Source organism: Lichenostomus cassidix, chromosome 6 (genome assembly GCF_008360975.1).
Source record: "Lichenostomus cassidix isolate B80296 chromosome 6, HeHo_3.0, whole genome shotgun sequence".
NCBI lineage: Eukaryota > Metazoa > Chordata > Aves > Passeriformes > Meliphagidae > Lichenostomus > Lichenostomus cassidix.
Window position 1 is genome coordinate 4,440,251 of NC_139487.1, and position 22,530 is coordinate 4,462,780.

General features: G+C 39.0%; 1 protein-coding gene across 4 annotated transcripts in view; it reads left to right on the plus strand.

Annotated features, from left to right (window-relative positions):
* The window catches only part of ATE1 (arginyltransferase 1), a 65,692-nt gene extending 44,645 nt beyond the window's left edge, over positions 1-21,047 (plus strand). For all 4 annotated transcript variants that reach the window (XM_085064681.1, XM_085064683.1, XM_085064680.1 and 1 more), the window contains 2 exons: positions 2,948-3,068; positions 17,914-21,047. In XM_085064681.1, coding sequence (XP_084920807.1) covers positions 2,948-3,068; positions 17,914-18,092 — 300 coding nt within the window. In that variant the 3' untranslated portion in view covers positions 18,093-21,047. The remainder of the gene's footprint in view (positions 1-2,947; positions 3,069-17,913) is intronic.
* Positions 21,048-22,530: the final 1,483 nt, after the last annotated feature.

Sequence of the window (22,530 nt, forward strand, 5' to 3'; positions counted from 1 at the left end):
AGAGGCAATTTATTCAGATGATGTAATCATTCTAGAATGAGTAATGATATTTGACCATTTTTCTTGAAGTACAGATGCTCATGTACATAAGGCAGAATCCCTGTGGGTTCTCAGATTTAGATGTTTTTGCAGTCCAGAAATAAAGGGAGAGAGGAAAAAAGTAGGAGGTGGATTCATAGTGGTTTGTTTTCATATTGAGGTTTTAAATATTCAGAAGAAAGTAGGTAAATTGAGAGTAAGTGCTTATGGAAAGGGTGAGGGGGTGGCAAAAGCCCTTAGAAATAATTTAATTTGATTTAATAAAGTCCTGTGGGTTCCCTTTTTAATTCTGTCAACACAGACACAATGCAAATGCTGTTCATTGGGGAACTCACCTGGCTGTGTCCTGTGTCCCCAACTTCCTCTTGGAATGAGTCATGGGATGTGGCTTTGACCAGCAGTGTAAATAAAACACCTTTACAGCAGAACTATCTTATTTCTGGTGGGTTTGGAAACACTTCTAGGAAGGGGAGATATCAAAGAGAGTCAAGAGCTTCTTTCATTTTTGCCTCTAATTCCACTGAGTGTCCTGGGTCAGTGTTGTGTCATCCCACAGCCTCCTGGGCCTTCAGGGAAGTTTATTAACAAGTTTCTAAATTTTGGAGAAAGAAAACATCTAAAGGAAGTCACCTCAGAACTGTTTTTTCCCTTTCCTCTCCAAATGATGGTATTTTGATGCCTGAAATAAATATTGAATCTACAGGATTGAATAATCAATTTTTCCCACTACTGTGCTGCTCAGTGCTAAAAAAGGAGATTTTTAAAAAATTATAACCAAGCTAGTAATGCTGCAAAACAGTTAATTTTATACATCCTGTTTTATGACAGACTGTAATCTTACAGAAGTAATTGGGAAATTTAGAATAAGGCTGCATAGTGATATGATTTTCATGCGTGGGATTCACAAATGTGATAAATTCCAAGATGTGGGAGCAGTTTTTTCTAGGGAAACTGAGTGCCTGGACTGTCTTTTCTTACAGCCATGAGTTAAATTAATGCTACTAGGAAAGATTAATTTGCCACCTTCTATTTCCTGTGCTTAAGCAACAGCTCTGAAAGATGGATCCTTGGCTACTTCTGCCTTCGTGGCCAGTTGAGAAAATGTCTTTAAATCAACAAGTAATTATGTTCTAATTTTTTAAAAATATGACTGAAAAGGCACATTTTTCCCCCAAGTCCTTAAACAGTTTCATCTGAGTACTGATGATTAAAAGTGTTCTTTAAGCACTACCTTCACATAGCTTTCAACTATTTCTGTTTAGAGAGCATAACATTTCAAAGTGGTTTATTTAATAATGTCACTTCCATTCTCGGGCTGTAGAGGATTTTCTAAGGCCTTGAGGTTTAAGTTTCTGAGTGGAATTGGAGAAATATTGTTTTAATTTAATACAAAAGTTTGCCTTTAATTAAAAAAAAAGAAAACGTTACAGAATCAACAACAGTAGTAACAAGTCAATCCTGAATGTTTTGCAAATGAGAAAATAAAGTATACAGACCTTTTCAGAAAATTACGTCAAGTATTTCACAAGGTTCAGCATGAAGCTTGGTTATTTTTATCTTATTTTGCATGGGTAGTGATGACTTTTTATCAGAGATAATCCTTGTATTTCCTACTCAGCAATTTATAGTTGGTGGGAAATATATTAAAAAAGTTAATTTTTCTGTAAACATCATGGAAAGTCAAACAGTAAAAATATAAAAAGGATTGGGAATTTCTGGTGGTTCTGATTCTCCAGAGCTGGGTGTTACTGCATGAGGGTGTCCCTAAAAGAATGTTTTTATGTGCAGGCTGTCTCACAGTAATTTTGGATGTCCTTTCCCAAACATTGCTCAGCTCCAAGCAAGGCTTCTCTGCCCTTTTTCAGAGCAGATACTGGGCAGTAAATCAGCTTCATCTCAAGATGATCATCTCAATTATCCATTTAACGTAATTGATGTGAGGAACTCTTAATGGCATCAACTGCTGTGTGACTTCTGATAATGCCCAGTCTTTTAATTTTGAATTTCTATCCTTAAACTTTTTCATTCTCTTTACTTCGTGGCTGTTTTTCAAGCTGGGATGTGTAATGAATTTGCAGGTTTAAAATTAATTTGCTATTGCCACCATATGGCTCTGAATGTTGAGAGTGTATGGATTGCATGAGTAATGGCTCAAAGATAGATTTTTGATTTAAATTATGGGCCGCTGAATAATCTTATTTAAAATCAAATGAAGATCTGATTAGGGCAGGTTATTATTGCTGAGGTGGTGATTTTCTGTGTAGCTGGAGGGAAAATAATTAAGGCTGTTTAGTTTCTGGGAATGTCTGCAAAGAATATCTTCTTAATAAATCAACAAAAAAATGGAAGAATTTCACTAATCATTACCTGTAAGCTAATCCAGGAAAAGCTCCATGAATTAAAGTGTTACTATTTAAGCAGCAATGAGCAAAATGCTCCATCACTAATGTAATAAAAATAACGTCCTGCTTACTGTTCAGTGGGGTTTTTTATGAGATTTTTTTTTTTTTGGTCTCCATTATTTGCTAGAATTACCAACACTTGAGATGAGCTGCTTTTGGAGGTGCTGAGTTTTTTAGTGTTGGCCCCAGCTCAGCAGAGCTCTAGAGGATAACTTAAAATACAGAGCTCCAGTAAGCAAAGCCAAGGCTTTTTCTAGTTCATCTTGGATATCATGGAAGTGTGTTATGTTAATTTAATGTTTTCATCACGTGCCAAGGTTGAGTTTGTACTTCTGAGATGGTGCTGAAATGACTAAAGCCTGTGATTTCACTGAGCACTCATTTGGTGTAGATTAGATTAAAACTATTCCTTGCTCTGTGGAAAATCAAGTTGTAGGCAGAGTGGTTTTGTGCAACTGGAATGACTCTTTTTTGGGGTTTTTGTTTTCCTTTTTTCCCCTTCCCAGGGTCAGTACAGGCCCTCTGACCTGCTGTGCCCAGAGACCTACGTGTGGACACCCATTGAGCAATGCCTGCCCCTGCTCGAGCACTCCAAATACTCTCGCTTCAACCAGGATGGAAAAGCAGGTAAGCTTACAGGGAATGAGATGTCTGTGAATTATCTATCTCTTTATAACTGCTGCTTTCATATCTGCTGCTGAAGCAGTATGGAAATCTTACCTGTAAAGGATGAAAAGATGCACAACTCCTGCAGCAAACATCAGCAAATTGAGATTTTTATCTTTTAAGCAATGCACTTAAGTACATTCTGTCTTATAGACTGTACATGGTTCAAAATTAACACATATTGCTGCCTTTCAGATTATTATCAAATTATATTTGCTATTCTGGGTATGGACAAAACCAATCAAATAATTGTTCCTCACTTACATTCCAATCAGAAAGGAATTAAATTGGAATCAATACAGGAAAGTGAAAGGACTGGAGAAGCTTAAAGGCATCAAGTGCTTTTGTTAAGAAACAAAGTGGCAGGTTGAGTTGAACACTCAGCTAAACTTTCAATTTAAGTCAGTGAATGGGAAGAACACAATCAACAGCAGAAGCACCTTAAACATCTTGAAGTAGATGTGACACAAATTTGCACCTTGTGTAAAATGGGTACTTAGTGATTTACCACTTAGTAAATGGTTGAAAATGTTACTGACCACAACACAGTAGGGTGATGTTACTGTAAAACAAGGCAATCAAATGGAAAAAGATACATGTATTTGCTTTAACTACTGACTCTGAGGGCCAATGGGAGGCCCCAGGGGAGGAGTGTTAGAGGATGCTTGGTGTGGTGCTTGGGGGGAAAGGGAATAACTTCTGTTATTAATTGCAGCTTGCTGAATGTCCTCTTTTTGAAATTGTCTTTCTCCTGTGAATAACAATGGTGTGGGGCTGGGATATTATTCAGAGATTAGTGGTATTATTCAGCTCAAGAGCATGTAACACTGTGGTCTGTTTCTAGCCACCAAAATACAGATATACCTGAGTAGTCTTCAGGTATATCAGTAGTCTGAGTAGTCTTCAACAGCTACTTCTTTCTTTTTACTCATTTTACTTTTTGCTCTTTTTTTTTTTTTTCTTTTTGATCCTTTTACTTTTTGCTATAGTTCAGTGGGATTCCCCTAGGGATTTAATTCCTGGAAGGGCAGATAAATCAAAGGAATTTGAAAAGGCTGCTTAAGCAGGACTGTGAAGTTCTGGAAATGCTGTTGAGTTCCTTGCTTTTCCTCATTCTCTGCCTGTAAGTAGGCTGCTCAATGGGAACACTAGTAATAGTAGCAATTGTAAGAACTACAATAGCAAGGTTCAAATAAACACATCATCATTAGATTGGTGAAGGGAAATTGGAAAAAAATTAGAAAGGTCAGAGGAAGAAGGGAACGATTTTGGAGACCAGTGGTGTTTGGGATACTCCTGTTACTCAGAGAGTGCTAAACTGGTGCCTGTGAAGGTGTTAACCCCAGGCAAGCAGAGGGGCAGCATCTTGTGGATGGTGTGAAATCATTTGGAAACCATGGGATACAAAGCTTTGCATCATTATCAGCACAGAATATCTCACTCCAGACCCTGCTGGAGCTGTGACTTGTGTCCTGTGGTTTAAGGAAATTAAAACATAGCTGCACATTGAGATGCTCTGGGCCTGCTGGGAGCTCATAGGCATTGGGGTTTGAGTTGCTGCTCGAAGGAAGCCATTTCTCACCCCTGAAAGCAGTTCCCTTCCTCATTCTTTACTCTCTCCAACAGCCACTAATATGGGTTTAATGCAGTTACAGTGAATTTTAAGAAGAGCAGTACAAATGATGGTGTGCTTTATTCCTCTTGAATCAGCTTTCTGTAGCACTGTCCGTAATTATGTTGGTTAAGAAGGGTGATTTATCAGGAGTGGGACTTCTGACTAGAAACCAGGGGCAGTAAGCAGATCCAGTGAACAACTGGAGAAATGCTGAGACTTTCACTGCTGCCTGGGCCAAGGAAGAAGTCATTGGCAATGGTCATCCTCTAATACTGTCTGTAACGTCAGAAAATGTCTGAAATATTGCCTCATACTACTTTGTTCATAATTAGCATGAGACATAATTAATGGGTCCATCATATTCCTGAATTTTTGACTGTGTTTTCCCTCCTTTCAAATAAAATTGAAAAATTTACCTAATAAATTTACCAATTGCAGGTTCAGGAGAGTGTTGTGTGCTCTGACCTTTCAAGTCATTGTAATGCAAAAAGGATTTTTGAGTGTTCATACACATTACACTGCAGAGCTCCTTCCTAAATCAGATTTATTTTCACTTTTCTGGGAATAAAAGGAAAAAGATACTCATAAAAAGTGGCTTTTATTTTAAAGTGTAAGAAAATATTAATTTATATAACTCATGCCTTGGAACAGATGCTTCATTTTTGTTGTCTGTTCACTTTGAAAAATTTTGAAGACCTGGCATTGTTTTATAAATCAGAGAGATTCGTGAATATTCTGATTTTTATAACCAGTGGCCAAGCATTTATTTAGAACCAAGTAAGCAGCTGGTGAGGTGGTGCACTAATAGAGGGTTTGGATACTGATGCATTCTGGAAATGCAGATAGTGCTGAACTTCATTTAACAGGCCAGTAGCTGAAAGTACAGATGGAGATATGCTAAAGAAAGAAGAAGTTAATTTAAAGGTTGCTCTTTGGTAACACATCAAACTGATTAGCAGAGGTCAGTCCCATGATGGCATTTGCTGAAATATTCCTGAGCACTTATTGACTTCCTCCTCCCAAAACTGCTTCTCAGGGTTTTATTTCATTGGTACTTTACCCGTGAAACAAGAGCAGTATGGAAATAGTTACAAATAATTTATTTACTTGGTATCCTGGCAATATCCTTATCCTTCCACTTCCCATTTTCTAGACTAACTCAGTGTCATGCCTTCTCTCTTTCTAATCTCAGTTGAGATTTTCAGTTTGTTGCTCCCAGGAGAAGTCTGTGAGAAATGTCTTCATGAAGTAAAATTTTTATGAAAATCTGCTTTTGGGATGGTAGTTAAATTAGTGGGAAGCTTCAAATCTTTCTTCCCATCACGGCTGGACTGTCAAGACCTTTGAAAAGCAACTTCAGATGAGGGCAGATATGATTCCAAACTAAGAGTGGTGGCTTCAAAGCCTTCATGATTACATGACTGTGTCACATAGGGTGGGGTGTGCATGGTGCCAGCCAGGGGGAACAGGGGGTTGTCACCCAAGTGAACAAGCTTTATCCCAGTTCCTAGGCATGGCCCACAGCAATCCCAGTGCTGGAAGCTGCTTCCCACCTTCCTGTGTCTGCTGACACTGTGTGAGCAGAGCTTTGAGAGCTGCACTTCAAAAGGATTTCGATCCTTTTTCTGTCTTAACCATTTTGTTTGCTGAAGTTGATAAATTGGCTAAGCTAATACACATCTGTTCAACTTCCTGCAGATCTAATAATAGAGTGAAATCAAAATGGCATCGAATGGAATACATTAATTAAAATGAAAGTATTTTCTTCAGCGTTGAAAAATTGCACATAACAAAGGCATAACAGAGACTACTCTGCCTTTGCTTTGTGTGTTCTTAGAGACTCTTTGCTGCAGAGGGTATGGTTAACACAAACCATGCTGGATGCACAAGGATGGGGTAAAGAAAGAGAGGCACTTCTGGGTTTCCTGCTCAATTCTAGTAGTAGACTAAATTACAGTCTATTAATAGACTAAATAGAATTAGACTAAACTGAGCTTTTTGTAAACATCACAGAGAAGGAGAATTTCAAAGAGGGATCTAAGGAAGTATCTTAGTTGTCTTTCAGAGTTTATGGAGAAATCTTTTTTCAGCACTGAGAGGTGTAGGAGAAATGAAGAATATGGAGACACACAAAGCAGTTCCCTTCAAAACAGATAAACTTGTCTGGGACAAAATCCTGTAGTCAGAGGCAGAACTTATATTGTTGCCTGCAGGTGCTAGGAATGAGGATGGATTGAAAAAGACTGGGAAGCTTTAGAAGCGAGGATCTCTGATGTGATCAGGGTGGGAGTATCTGGCAGAGACGTGGATGGAAGACAGGGAAAAGAATTTTGCAGTGCTTCATATAGGTAGAACAATGAGAAGAAACACTTCTCTGAGCAAACTGTAGGAATAAGTGATGGTAGAATTCAAACTTGAGCCTCTGGATAGCTATTTGTAGAGGTGAAATAAAGAGGCTGTTACTTGGATTCACCATCTGAAGAGATTACAAAGCCAAATGATTCAGCAGCCACCTTCCTTCCACTCCTTGTCCTTGCTGCAGACCAGACTTTGCATCTGCCACCTCTGCACAGCAGTGAAAAACTCCTTTCTTCTTCCAGCAGAGTGGAAGTCCTTAGAAGAGCTCAGGCTTTACACTGTTTGCAGCTGCTCTGAGCCAGAGTGACGATAGGCATTGGAATCCAGAGATGATTTGTCTGCTCTTTGCTTTCCAGTGATCAGCCTGTGGCTGCCCAGGAACAGGGCAAGGCTGTGGCTACAGGAAGGACAGATGTGGAAATCCAAAAAGCCTTTACAATTGCCTCGTGTTCACATGAAAGTCTTAACCTTCATCATAAAATAAAACCAAAACCCAAAATAACACTTAAAATCAGTGCGAGAGCTCCTGTTCTCAGGAGAGAGTCCTGGACACCCCACAAAGCTATGGAGCAATCAGAAAATTCTCACTTCGTGCTCACAAGAATCACTGTAAAAAACCCATTCCATCTAATACCTTATGAGTTCATAGCAGATCACTAGTTTTTGAGTAACTGAACTGAAGAAGATTACTTCAGATTTCCAGCCTTTCTCTGTAGTAATCTTGTAACTTTATTACATGTTTTTACCAGATTTTTAAAACTTTTAGGAATACCAGCTGAAAAAACTGTTTCTCCAGAAATACATCTGTGTGCTTTTATCTATTCTGCTGCTCACAGTAAGCTTGAGTAGTAAAAGGCAAACAACAATGCCAGTATTCAACAACTTCTGAATCCTCTTAGTAGTGATTGCATTATGTATCTTAATGCTTCTTGCAAGAAACTGAGTGTTATTCATTTTAGTAAATAAATCTGAAATAAAACCAGAAACCTGCAGGCGTGTGTAGTTACATGAAACTGTGTTTATTTTAAATACATATTTTTATGCATAATGCTTCCCCTAGAAAAATAATTTTTCACAGCTATTTCAATAACTATCATTTCTAGTGTTGTGTTTTTTAAACATTTTATGTACAATTTAGCACACTCTGTTATTACAGAGTATTTCAAACACGTTTCACATTTATTGTGTATGTGAACACAAATATTTTGTTGACTTTTTTCCCATCTGATACAGAGACTGTTTAATTTTACAATATATTCTAAAAATTAGTGTGATACTGGTTTTGTTCCTCCTCCTTTTAGCAGAAAAGCCACGATCACATATTTGTGTCCTGCCAGTGAACTGTGGTTGCCATTTGGTCACGTTTCAGTTCAGATCCCTGGCAAAGGGCTGGATCCGTGTAGGATGGATGTAGGCAGAGGGATTTTGGATGTAGGCAGAGGGATTAATGCAAAGGCCAGGCTATGTTAATGTTTATAAGGCTGGTGTGATGCAGATTAATGTTTACAAGGATAAATGCACTGAACTTCTTGGGACGATGAAAATGTGGTCACAAAACTATCGCAGATGGGAAACATTAAACCAATTGTTTAGAGCTGTGCAATCATCTGATTTGGGAGGAATTGCTGCTTTGCTCTGAAACAACTGCTGCTTATAATTTTTGTTTTGAGGACAGTGTTGTCTACTTCAGAGAGTTGGGAAAGAGTTTAAAACTTCGGCAGATCACAAACTAAATTCTTCTAACATTCCGCTGTTATCAGAGTTATAGTTGATAAATTGGAATTCTATAACCAAGAAAAAGACAGACAAAAATTCTTTCTAGAAGCTTCTTTAGAAGAAACACATCTCAGTTTCTATCTGTTTCTAATTAAGTTTATGAACACTTAGAGCCATCAGAATGCATATTTCCAAATCCAGTGTGATCCTTGAGTGCACAAGATGTTTAAACAATGAAGATACTGCCAATAAGGTGTAGTCAGGCACCTTTTCCCCTCACTTTTCAGTATGTTTGGATTCAATTGAAATGACTAGCATGGGGTTTTATCCTCATGTGCAATGCTTCTGTAATAAAAAGACAATGTTGTTCTCTTAATTTGTGGATCCTAAGCCACATAGGCATAGCCACACAGGCATAAATTGGTGTGTGGGTTAGGAAATGCAAACTGTAATAAATATTTATGATTTAAAAGTTTGTATTTATTGATATTCTAAATATATCTGCTTTTAACATATACGTAGCAGACTAAGCCAGTGCCCCTCGAGCAGCACAATTGTCTGGCTTCTGGTGTGGTTCATGAAACCTTTGGCTTGGACTGCAAAATTCTCAAAAATGTGTGTTAATCCAAAATGACCGCCATAGAGATTGTGAAACAAATGGATGTATTTTGAAATTACTTTTTTTCTGAGGACTTGCTTGAAAAATGAAGATATCTTGGCAATACTTTACTTCTCTTTGTATTGAAGAGATGACTCTTAGATGGGTTTATGCTCAAGATACCTTTTGAATGGTGTGATATTTGATTTTCTAGCAGAGTAATTCTGCTTTTTTTTGCCTTTTTTTTTTTTTTTTTTTTGGTGAAGATTCAAGGGAATATGGGAAAGGGCAAGGACTGCCAAATCCTGGAGGAATCATTTTCCATACGCAGAAGGTGTTAGGAGCACAAGAGCAGAAATTAGAAGTTCAATAATGCGGGGCAGGGAGAGAGATGATGCAGATTTATTTCGTGCTGAGGACAATGAGCATCTGGGATTGGTTTCCAAATGTGATAAAAGTTAACAGCTGTAATTAGGCACAGGCACAGCCATGGAAGGGACACCACAGGCATGTGCTGAGCCCCAGCTCAGCCACACTGCAACATCCACCAGGAAACCTGTGCCAGGGTCAGACCTTCTGGAATGATCCTCGTTCGCTCTCTGCTCCGCTGACATCATCCCAGCTTCTCACGTGGAATGTAATTGATTCCATGTTTTAATTAATTTAGCCAGCAAATTGATGGCTGTAATCTGATTTATTTAGCTGATAAGCTACTGCCAATTGCTTCAGTTTTTCCTATTCCATGGAAATGTTTGCATTTGTAATTCTCAGCTTGACTCTCGTCTCTGGTTTTTTTTCTCCTCACATACCAGTCTTAATTAGGACTTTGTCCTTCTTTTTGAAAGATCCTCTTGCTGCTTTCTGCCACGTTCACTTCTATGCAGCTCAAATATTTTAATAAATAGTATTTAGGTCTTCTGCTCATTCAGATTTTTTTCTCTGTTTCACTCCCATTTTTTTAGTGCTGTAACTCCTTAAAGCATAACCTCTAACTTTAGTCTTTGGTACTGGCTTTTCATAGACGAATGATATCATGGAATGGTTTGGGTTGGAAGGGATCCTAAAGCCCATCCAGTGCCACCCCTGCCATGACAGGGACACCTTCCACTCTCCCAGGCTGCTCCAAGCCCTGTCCAGCCTGTCCTTGGACACTTCCAGGGATCCAGGGGCAGCCACAGCTTCTCCCAGGGAGCCTCACCATCCTCACAGGGAGGAATTCCTTCCCAATATCCCATCTACATCCAGCCCTCCTTCACCTTAAAGCCTTTCCCCCTTGTCCTATCATCTCCACCACTGTCAACATCCTTAATCTTTCCCATTTAAGGTCTCACAGTGCTGCTGCCTTCAAAACAGAGCTTTACCTCCTGTGGTTCTGCTTCTGGCCTTTGTCTGCAGGGTGCACTCAAAATAAAGGCTGAAAATTAATTAGATAACCAAAAAGTATAGTTAAAACAGGAAAGAAAAAAAAGCCAAAACCCCCAAGTGCCCTGGGTATGCAGTTAATATTCTTCATTGGCAGTTCACATTCTCATTTCTTCTATCTGAAGTCATCATGAATAGTGTTGGAGATTCAACTTCTTTTGAAGTGACTACTTCATTTTGTCCTCTGGAAAAACATCTAAAAGTAAAAAAGTTGTCTTTGTCAACTTGCCATCAACTAGATTTTTTTTTTCTTAGGAACTTGACTTAGGAGGCACTGAATACTGTTTTCAGATGGGAAGTGTTCAGTCTCATTTAACTAAAATTTTCCCAGGTACTACTAGTTTTTTAACACTGGATTCCTAAAAAGCAAATCCTTGGAGAAATATCAGTATCAGTCCTTGACAGGACAAGAGGAAATGGCCCCAAGTTGAGCCAGGGGAGGTTTAGGTCAGATATTAGAAGTTTCTTCATGGAAAGGGTTGCCCAGCACTGGAACAACTGCCCAAAAAGCTGTGGCTACCGCATGCCTGAAGGGATGTAAAACTGTGTAGATGTGGCATTTGGGGACATGGATTAATGGTGGCCTTGGCAGTGCTGGGTGAATGGAGGGACTCGATTGTCTTAGAGGGCTTTTCCAACCTGAATGATTCTGACATTCTATGACTGAAATCTTCTCCTTCAGTAGCCATTTTCCAGTCACCTTTCTTCAGGATAATATATTGGGGTAAGCTAGAATAACTGTATTATATGAGAGGTCCTCAGGTAAACTGGGAATTTTACAGATGATTGTGTTATCTGCATCTCTTTCAAACGTGCCCAGCTGGATTTTAGCGCCGGGCAGCGCGGGCAGGGATGGTTTCCAGGTAAGGCAGAAGCTGTGAGTTCCAGCTGAGCCCCTGAGCTGCTGGGAATTGCTGCATGGACAGGAAATGTTTTGCTCTGGCCCTGCTGGTGTTTACTACAGGAATGAGGGGAGTCCCAACACAATGAGTTGTTGTTTCCGCGGCACAGCGGGGTGAGCGCGTTCTCCTCGCCGCGGAGCTGCAAATCATAAACCACTTGGAGGAGTCCAGGCACTAAGCCCAAAAGTTTGGGTTGGAAGATGCCTGTAGGATTTCCCCGTGTTGCAACTTCCTGTCTTTGCCCATTTTAAGGATCCCTATACCTGCAGAAGTGTAGTTCCCCTGTTTTAAGGAACATCAATGATGTTTTGATAAAGGTGCATTTTGCCTCTTACAAACATACTCTTTTTGAACAGCGGTTTCAAAGGTTCCTTTTTCTTTTAGTTAGAGTAGCTGCAAAGATTTGGCTGATTGAGAATATCCTGAGCATTTTACTGTACTTCCTTTGTGACTTGTGCTTTCTGGTTTTAATTAAGAATTCTTTTCATTGAATTTTTGTGTGTTGTTGTTTATGCTTCATTTTAACTGTACTCCTCTTTTGGTTTGAGTTAGTATTTTTATACCCCAAGGCATATGGGTCTTTAATATTTCTTAATGTATGAGTCTAGTTTGAAAGAAACAGTATGAGAAAAAGCACATTTCAACTCACTGTTTTGTATAAATATGACTGTTAATGGGTATTGCTGATTTGGTTTTGAGGATGATGTCTTATGCTTTGCTTGTGAACAAAATAAATTATGCTTTAAATTGAGTAAGAAATGAGCTTAAGTTCAAAGGTCAGCTAGATTTGGCTTCTGGCTTCAGTGAAATAATTTTCGATCTCCAGTAATTAATATCGCCTATGTTTCAGTCAGAAAATTTGAAAAGTTAATGTGTTTCTTCCTTTTGCAGTTTCTTTGTTTTAAAGTCATTGATCATTAACTGTGACAAGGTCATGTAAACCAGATGTAGCTTTTCTTTAAAAAAAAAATCCAACAAGGCTGTAGTGTGTCTCAGATAAATTAACATCACCATAGTGTAACCAGCAAGGGATGGTGCTTCTTTTCGTCATTTGTACACCTGGTTTGAAAGCCTGGGTGTCATGAAACTTTTAATCTCCCTGTAAATTGAATTTTTAACTTTTTTTTTTCTTTGATTATAAAAATGGGAACATTCTGTTCATCTTTAAAAACGCAAGTCCTAAGTGCTTCAAAATTGAAAATTAAAAACCATGAGTAACTTGAAACCAAAAACCCATCACATCCATGGGCTGGAAATGCAGCAACTGTCAAGTGTTTATCTTCGTACTTTTTGTTCAATGGATTTAATGCTTAGAAGTAAAAGTGATTTTTTTGACATGCTATTTTTAAGCAAATTGGAAACTAATTTATAATGTGAGTTTCCTTCAATGTCTGCTTTCAAAGTGAATCCCAGGTTTCAGGTAATGGCACAGTATTAAATATTTTAATTTTTTAATTGGGGATTTGCCTTTTTCTTACTTTCTTTCACTGTTTTCATCCTGCTGTGGGAGGAAAAAATACCCAGATTCTCTACATAGTATGGATGCAGAGTTACAAGTGATGGTGGCCAAATACTTTCATTATTCCAGGGAGCTGAAGGAGCATTTAAGGAAACTGAAACTTATGATCAGAAGCAGCATTATTTCAGAGCTTAGCAGGAGTACCATGTTTCTTTTTTTGGATTAGAAATACCAGTCCTCAGTTAGGCTTCTGACTAATTCTGAATACATTCTGTACAGAAAATGTAAGAAATGCTTTCCTGTGACTAATGTGAGTTGTTTTGGGAATTGGCAGTTGTCTTTTCTCCTATTTAGAAAACAAGAAAGCCAATACATTTGTCACTTACTTTTAATTATTTCTTCACTTGTTTTCCTGTAAATGGAAAAAAAGCATTAAAAAAAATACCTTGCTTCCATCTGTATTTTATCCCCCTGACAAATTAAAAAATGCCATTTTTGTGAGGAGTCTGTCCAGGGGGAGGAGGGAAGAGATGCCATGGCTCTAAAGGCGGGCAGTACAGGATGCTGCAGCTCAGGCTGCTCTTCCACATCACTGTTGATCAAAACCAGCTTGGCCCAACTCAGGCACCACCAAAAAGGTGATTTAGGAATAGTTTGCTCCAGAAACCTTTGAGCCATCACCCTTTTTTCAGCACACTGTTGGCTCCCAGGGTCTTGCAGACCTCCCTCTCCACTCTCTGCAAGTCTCACTTGCCCAGCTTTGCACATGCTCACCCAGCTTTCTGACCAGATGGAATTGGTTTTCACTTCAGCTCCTATTAAGTAGTAATAATAAAGGTTAATGCACGTCAAGAATAAAAATATTTGGATGTGGCCTTCCCAAAATAAGGTTAGAAAAATGCTAATCCACCCCTGAGCTGTAAGAAAAAAATCCCGACCATGAAATTCTGGATTTCTCTAAAAAAGCACACTGCTGCCTAGCCATTGCTGTGAATAAAAGAGGTGAAATGTCTCCTGCCTATTCCATGTTGGTATTTCAGCAGGAATGCATATCAGCATTTGAAAATGATGTTTTGGTTTCGGGAGGGAGCCTTGTAGTTTTAGGGGGAAGTTGATTTGGACTGTGCACAGCAATAAGGGCTGGATTGTACCAGAGTGTGTCAGGCTTCCTGCTCCTCACCTTCCTCCTCATCCCTGGAGTGAAAAAGGTGGTTTTTGGGTGAGTGCAGCCTGAGGCTGCCTGGGAGCACTTTTGGGGAAGGTGGATGTGTGGGTCAGGAGCTCAGAGCAGTGCCTGCCAAGCCATCCCATCCCATGGAGAGACTTGGGATCTCTCCTCCTCCTTGCTTTGTTTTCTGCTGGTACTTAGCAACGTATCTGATATGCTTTGTGTTCTTGGAAAGGAAATCCTCCAGGTGTGAATTCTATTTCACAGTGCCACAGGCCTGGGAACAGAACATTTGAACACCTCTGTGCAGTCTTTGTGGGGTCACAATGGCAGGGTTGAATTAGATGTGAAATCTCTCCTATATTCAAATTTTAGTAGACAACTGCAACATAAATAATTCACTGTTGTAGGAGTATAGGGGAGAAAGGAAAGAAGTGACAGGTAATATATTCAACAAGAATTCACCTGTATTTTTAGCTCTGAGACTTACAGGATAATATTTCTGTTTTCAGTTGGCAGCTGCAATTGCCCAGTTTCCTAAAATTACAGGTACTTTCAATCTACATAATTGATGGCTCTGTATTTTGTGTATCTACCATCCAGACTATATTGATAGATGTAACTGAATTAAGGGATGAAACTTTGTATGTTTTTTGTGTCAAATGACAGTGTCTCTTCTGTAGACTCCAATAAATCAACAGCTCAGGAGGTGAAAAATTAGACAGTGTGAGGAACAAAAAATAAGCCCTTTAAAAAACCTTTTCATGGTAACTGTACTGCATTCAGTAATGTCAGTAATGACTGAAGTTGCCCTAATATACTGTCCCACTATCTGATCAGTCAGGGTTTTTCCAGGAGTGGAAGTCACTAAATAAAGTTTCTTTACTAAGGTTTGGAAATAATAGGATGGCTTTTTCTTATTTTCAGTGAGGCACTTTATTTAATAAAGCATTTGGTCTGGTTTTGGATTGTGATTGCTGCTGTATCCCAGCATCAGCCACACAGGGAAGGCTTCTTAGAATTCACTTGGTATCATCTTAAATAGAAAGCAAATTTTACCATGTGCCACTCAACAGGAACAGATATTTAATTTTTCTTACTGGGAGAGTAATTTCTTTGTTAAAATGTGCCAGAGCCCAGTCTGCTTTTACTTTCCATTAAATTATCTTCTATTTATTCTGCTTATTTTAAAATTTTCTTAAAGGGAATAGTTTCCTGAATTCCTATGGTGTTGCCTCCAGACCAGCAGCTACTGAAAGGTGGCTGAGTTTTGACTTGCAGATTTGTTATGATGGTGACACAAGCTCCTATTTGCCTTCTCTGAAAGCTGAACCATCTACCTGCGATTATTTTGCTTAACATCTCAGTAAAAGGTTTCTTTTTGAGATGAATTTTAAATTACATATATTTAAATACTTTTACAGAAGGTTATTTTTCCTATTAAAGCTTTTATTTTGAGGGGAGTCAGTGGGAGAACAGGTAATCATTGTAGAAATTCGCAATGTTATTTTTCATTGCAAAGAGGAATGAGTAAAAGTGGAGTAAAAGGACACAAGTGCTGAGCAACAAGAACAGAGTCCAGCTGAGCCAGGAAGGCTGCAGGGAAACCAAAGGCACAGTAGCTTTAGTCACTCCAAGAAATCAAATCTGAGGCCAGGAGCACTGCAAGCCAAAGGATGAACTCACCCAGAGGATCAGGCTTTGGGAATACTTGAAATCAATGAGTATCAAACAGTGAGCACTGAACAGCTCTGAAGTGCTTTTGGCATGGAGCTAAGAGGGCTCAGCTTGGCCAAAATCCATCTCAGGGCACAGACTGAGAGTCAGCCTAGAGGTGCAGCAAATAGAAACTTTCCAATTTAAGAAGCTGAAATAACTTTACACTTGTGTCAGCTCCAGAAGCTAAATTTGCAATTTTTTTCTTGGTGACCTCTCAGGAAGGAGGAGGACGAAACAGAAGAGGCAGAAGGGCTGGTGGTAAAATCAACCTCTTGGGATATCAGGGAGGTGTTGGCCACACATCAAAAACCTGATGGATTTCAAAGAGGGAGAGAAAGCCATAAAGTGTTTTTGACTTGGTGTTTATCTAAAGCAATTGCCAACAATAATTAGTGCAGAGCACAATCTCAGCAAGTCCTACTCAGATTTTCTTCCTTCAAACCATGTTTTCCCAGTTAAGTCTTGAGAAACACATTGTGCTTTCATGTCAGGAATCAAAACACAGATAAAAGTAATGAAGTAATTCTAAACTTGGTAAAGCAGCCTTCATTAAGTTTCACATACTAAATTCAGGCAATCAGCAGAAAAAAGTTTATAAACCATTTCTGTGGATGAACAGGGGCAGGTTCTTCAGAATGTCTTGCACAGAAAAGATTTCATGGCTTCCTTTGTCTTAAAACTTAAAGAAGCATAAATTAAAAGCAGAAAGAAGGTGCAAAAGAAAGTCTTTGCATAGTTTATGCCAGAAAATACTGACATTCCAGTAAGCATCTCTGTTATTACTGCAATTTATATGGTTCTGTTCTCAAACTCATGCTTCAAATTCTGTGTTGACTCTTCTTGGTGACTATTTGAACCTAAAGTTCAGAAAAGTCCAAGATTTCTTTTCCCACTATTTTGTAATAATTTTACTAATTTATCCTGCAGTGGCCTCAGATGTGTGGCACATTCTCTGAGTTTCTTTAAAGAGTTTTCTAGCACTGTAGTGCAAATTTTTCTGACACAAAGCAGCTATATAACATTATTATTCAGCAGTAGGAGCATCAAAGGGATTCATAAAAACAAGGAAGTTTTAACTTGTTCAACGACACTCTTACGTGTGTGATTCTGGATAAATGAAGTCACAAGGGGTCTGTATGTGAAGGTAATGAGGTTTAGCTGTGGTGTATCTTTGAAGAGAAGTTCCTTTGAAGAGGAATTGTGTTGTTCCCACCCAGGGATTGCTTGCACTGCTCACCCTGTTGATGGACAGAGCTCAAGGATCAGACTTGAAGGACATGTAACCCCTAGAAAGAAACCCAGAAACCTTTATAAATGAGGGGAAAACAGACTGGGGCTGGTGGGCCAGGGAGTTTCACCTGGGCAGGTGGTTTATTGCCTGATGCTTACCTAAGGACACAGCCTGGAGGCTTCTTGCTGGTTTCAATACACTTGTCCCAGCTGCTGCTGGTGGGTTTTTGAGGAGTGCAGTAATGAGAAGTCTCTCCTGGTCTGTTCTGTTTGAGAGCCTTTCCCTGACAATTTGACTTCTGGCTCCAGGAGCATTAAATGAATGTGAGCTTTTAAATTCAGCAGCAGAGGAGTTTTCAGAAATGCCATCCATCACCATTAGAAATGTGTGATGCACAATTTATCTTTTCACACACTGCAAAAACAGTTCCTTTGCAGGCTGGGTTTTGTTTCCAGCCGTGATTCAAGCCTGCTCTGCAGCTCAGCTCAGCTTTCATCTGCAGATGACTTCCCTGACTTCATGCAGCTTTCATCATGCATAGTGAAGCCAGTGGCATGAATGAAGGTGATGTGGACACTATAAATAAGTGCTTTTTGTGTTCTCTGGTTGCCTTTGCAGTGGATGAAGGTCGCCTGAAGGAGCTGGGCAGGGTGAGAGTGCTCCACAAGAGAACCGTCATGCCTTACAGCGTCTACAAGAAGAGGAGGAAGGGGCCAAGTGACGAAGCCAGCGTCCAGCAATATGCAAGTCTGGTGGGACAGACCTGTTCAGAAAGGATGCTGCTGTTCAGGAGTTGAAAACCCCACGAAATTGGCATTTCAATGGCGCTACGTTTCATTGCACTGCCGCTGGGTGATGTGTAGCATGGCTGTGTGCTGTGTGCCCACTCAGCTAGGCTGAACCACAGGTATATAGCCAGGCTTCTGTCCATACATGGTACTGTGTGTAGAGGCCAACTCCAGTAAATCTTACAGTACAGCAAGGCTTTAGCAATATAAGTTCACAAAAACATGCTTGCAGTATATTTTAATTGAGTAGTTCTAGCCTTTCTATGCATTATGAATAATTCTACGTATCTAAGCAAAATGAAAAACAGGTGTCCTCTTTATTTTTTTTTCAGTAGAGACAAAGGTTGGCTAAATCTAGATTAACAATCATTAAATTACAGATGTTTTCAAATAGCACCTTGGATGTCTGTCGTTAAAAATTGCCGTGAAATTCGTGCTCGCATTTGTATGCTCCTAAAATCTTTTAAAAGAACTGAAATGCTATTACTTTCTGGCATGATATAACTTTATTTCAGCTGTATGTTCAAAAAAAAACAGGAAGAAATTATTTTCACTGCACATTCTTCATTTGTTTAAAGCAGTAAGTCGATGTCAGAGGTCCTAGTGAGTGTAGGAGTTCTTGTAGGTTCTCAGTGGCAGGGGATGCAGTGCTTTGGAAAACTTTGCCCTTCAGTGAAGAAGCAGAACAGTTGCACTATAAATATACCAAAGATATGCAGCCAAGTGGCACAGTGGTTTTTGGTATAAGCCTTATCCTTTGTCTGACAAGAGTGGGTATGTCAATGCACACTGCTAATGTGAAATAGAGCTCAGAAGGTTTATCCTGGAGCTCTCAGTGCACATTTCAGAACTATGCTAACAAAAAAAAAATACATAAGGTACCACTTGCTGGGTTTTGTTGCAGGTGCTTTTTTCTGCAGAATTGTACAGGAAGACTTAAATCTCATATTCCTGCTTTTTTACTGACTGTTTTGTTTCTGGTGCAGCAGCTCATGGGTTAACATCTTTAATAACATTTCAGTAAATACTTCTGTTGGAAACACAGGAAGTTGTGATCCTTTGTGAAAGCACTTTATTATCTCATATATGAACGTTGTCTGTGTCCCTATCAAGTCATACAAGTTGTAGGAATTTGGGGAAATAACACTGTCGTATAATTCAGTAATGTATTACAACATTGTAACATTACCAATGCATTTGTGTTTCTTATCTCCTCGGATAACAGCGGCTGGTATTTACCTTGAATCAGCTTGGAGTTTCCTGTTAGCCTTTGAACAAAGATTCTTATTCAAGGATATATGGGTGGTTTTCCCCCAGAAAGGAAACAAATTCAGTTTTACCCTCTGAGGGTTACATCTTCTGTTGTTCATAGATTCATTGATTTAATTTTAAACAGTTGGTCAATATTATTAATCATTAATTTTTACGTGGAGCAGACGTAAGAACTTGGGGAATCAAGTGCAATGCAGATTTAACTTTGTTTTTTCATATGTTTGATCACTGTAATATTATTGACAGAGAGTACAACTTCAATAGCAACTTTAAAAAATCCTTTTATGTTTTATTAATTGGGCTGTATAGTATTGATCTACTCCCAGTCTGCAACAGAAATGGTCACTCCTGTCAGCATCATACCTGGTGTGTGTTTATCTGTTGCCTGGTACTGACAAGTTTCTTTGCACTGTACCTTCTAGTTTGTCCATGCCTTACCTCAGCCTCCTGCCATGGGAGAACCACTAAATAATCCTCATGAAGATTGTTATGAAGAGTTCCTTTCTGTGGAGAAAATACTTTTACCACTCTGACTTGTCAAATGTAACATTTTCTGCCTACGCAGCGTGCTGAGAAGTGGTGATGCCCATATGGCTTGAAACCAAAATAAATGAGAAAACCTTTTTATATGAAATGAAATCAGTTAACAGGCGCTGAGGAATTTCACTATGAATTGCAAAATCTTAAAGGTTATTAAAACCATTTAATGATGGCCATGCTGAGCTCCTGGAGAAGTTGAAGTTTCTGTTAAATTTCAAGGGAGCAGGCTGAATGTCCCCATGGAGAGTTCTTGGAGAGCTCCATCTCTCTGTGCCCATATTTGTTACTGACATGCCTTGGATTAGACTTTTATCTGATGCTCTGCTTCTCCTGGGGAGCTTTTAAGGCCTGCAGTTCAAGGAAAGTGAGATAAACACAAACCTGAAAGCTGAGCACAGCCTGCAGTTGTCCTTAGTGTGACCACTGCAGGTAAATGACCATTTCCTGTGAGTCTGAAATGGTGCTTTCACTTTCTGACCTCCTCTGGGACTGCAGCACCACAGCAAGCTGGGCTCCTGGCTCCTACTCAACTCAAATATGTATTTATATTCAAAAGCAAAAACAGGCAGCACTGAGATGAACTCAAAACTTAGTTCATCTGGTGTGCTTTGCTGAGATCTGACTCACTGTAGTGTTATTTTAGAAGGAAACTGGTGCAGTATTTTTCAGGACTGATACCTCTATCCCTGTTTTTAGAAGGGGGACAGAGGCTGAGGATGAAGTTCTGTCCATTTTGCCTGTGACTTCAGTGGAGCTGAAAATTCACCACTATTTCAATTTATTTAATATATTGTCATTGTCAATGATTGAATTTAGAGATATTTAATTTACCACAAACTATTTATAAGAGTGTTTGTAGTGTAGCTGGTTTGTGAGAGTCAATCCCCAATGTAAAGTTGCCTTGTCCTGTCATCTGTTGATAAATGAGCATAAAACAGTGATAAGAAAATGCAGAGTTGTGAGTGCTAAAAACCACCATTTTTTGTTTTAATTGGAAAGAAATGGGAAGCTTCCACATTTCCAGCATCAACACGTGTCAGTAAATGCAAAAGAACCCGCATGTTGAGTTTGTAATTGCTTTTTAGCAGGCCTGTTTGACTTGCAAGTGTAGAAAATAAAGTTATTTCCAGTCTCTGTGAATTATTATCAGAACCAATAGCTCTGAATGTGATTTCTGCATTAGTTGGTTGGAAATTCATTATCCTGGAGATTGACCAAGTGTCCAGTGAGCAGCAAAAACAAAGAGGTCATCAAAGGGTAGCAGTGATTTGAAGGGATAACTTCAAAATCAATGTTGAAAATCATGTTCAGAACACATGTCCTATTTTGGAACTAAGTTTTAGTTCCAGACAGACAGATCAATGAAGAGATTTCATGAAATACAATTTATACTTCTTTTCTGAGTAGAATAAAATAAAATAAATAAAATAAAATAAAATAAAATAGAGACTAGGCAGGACTAGCTGTTTGTTTGAGTTCAGCTATACCATTTCTACTTGGTTAAACAAAAACTCTCTGAATTAAGGAGCCAAACCAGCAGCAGAAATTGGGATTGTGTGCATAAAGATAACCAAACACTGCTTTATTTTCTGACTGAATGAGGCAGAATTCCAGCTAATTCTGGATTCCTGAACAAGACTTTTCTCAAAGCCCAGCACCACCAGGGCTTGAAGTGTTCTGTTCCATTGCTCCTGTGGAGTCTACATCCATCAATCTTTTTGAAATTCTGGGAATATCTTTTCCAGGTGATCATTCTGAAGCTCCAGCCTGATCAGCCACATATTTCTGAATTTCTTCTCATCCTGGTGGTCCCAGCTAATTCTCCAGACATGTATTGTGTGCTCTCCTGAAAATTCTCTCCATCTCCACTCAAGCCCTAATGGCTCTTCTTGCTCATCCTGTCCTCTGCAGGAAGATTCTGCATTTGGAAGGCTGTGGATAATTTTTCGGGCAGAAATCATCACTTTTCAGGGAATCATCAGCGTTTCCCAAGGCATTGTAGCCACATCTTGTACCCAATTTATTTATAAAACTGCACCTCCAGAGCCTCCTGCATGCAGTCCTAAATATTGAGTGTAAAAAAGATGGATTACCTTTCCACTTGCCAAATTATTTGGGTTTTTAAGTTAGCTAAAGTGACGGACCATAGGAGCAGATGTACAAAAGTAACTCATCCTAAATGTAGCTACTTATGGTTAGTGGGTTTCCAAATAAAAGTGTTCTATAAATTATTCTACTATATGCATTTAATAGCATATTTAAAGCTCATCTCGTGAGGGCTTTGCTTTCTAACAGTATTAAAATAAGAATGGAAATGAATTAAATTCACATGCAAACCTAAGTGCAGCATATATTAATGCTCTCTTTATTAATACAAAACAGTTTTAACTCTGCAAATGGCCTTACTGATCATCTCAGACAAGTAGCAGCTCAGAAGCTTTCTGGCTCTATTCTCTCTGGTTATGTTTTACTGTTTTGATGTTTATTCATTTCCTTATTATAACTATTCCCATCAGATTTTTGTGCCTCCCATCAGTTATTTCCACTTCAGTTTTGACACATAATACATGTGTCTGCCAAAAGTCCTGCTGAGAGATTGCTATCAGGACAAAAGAAAGTGTTGGAAAGTCTGTTA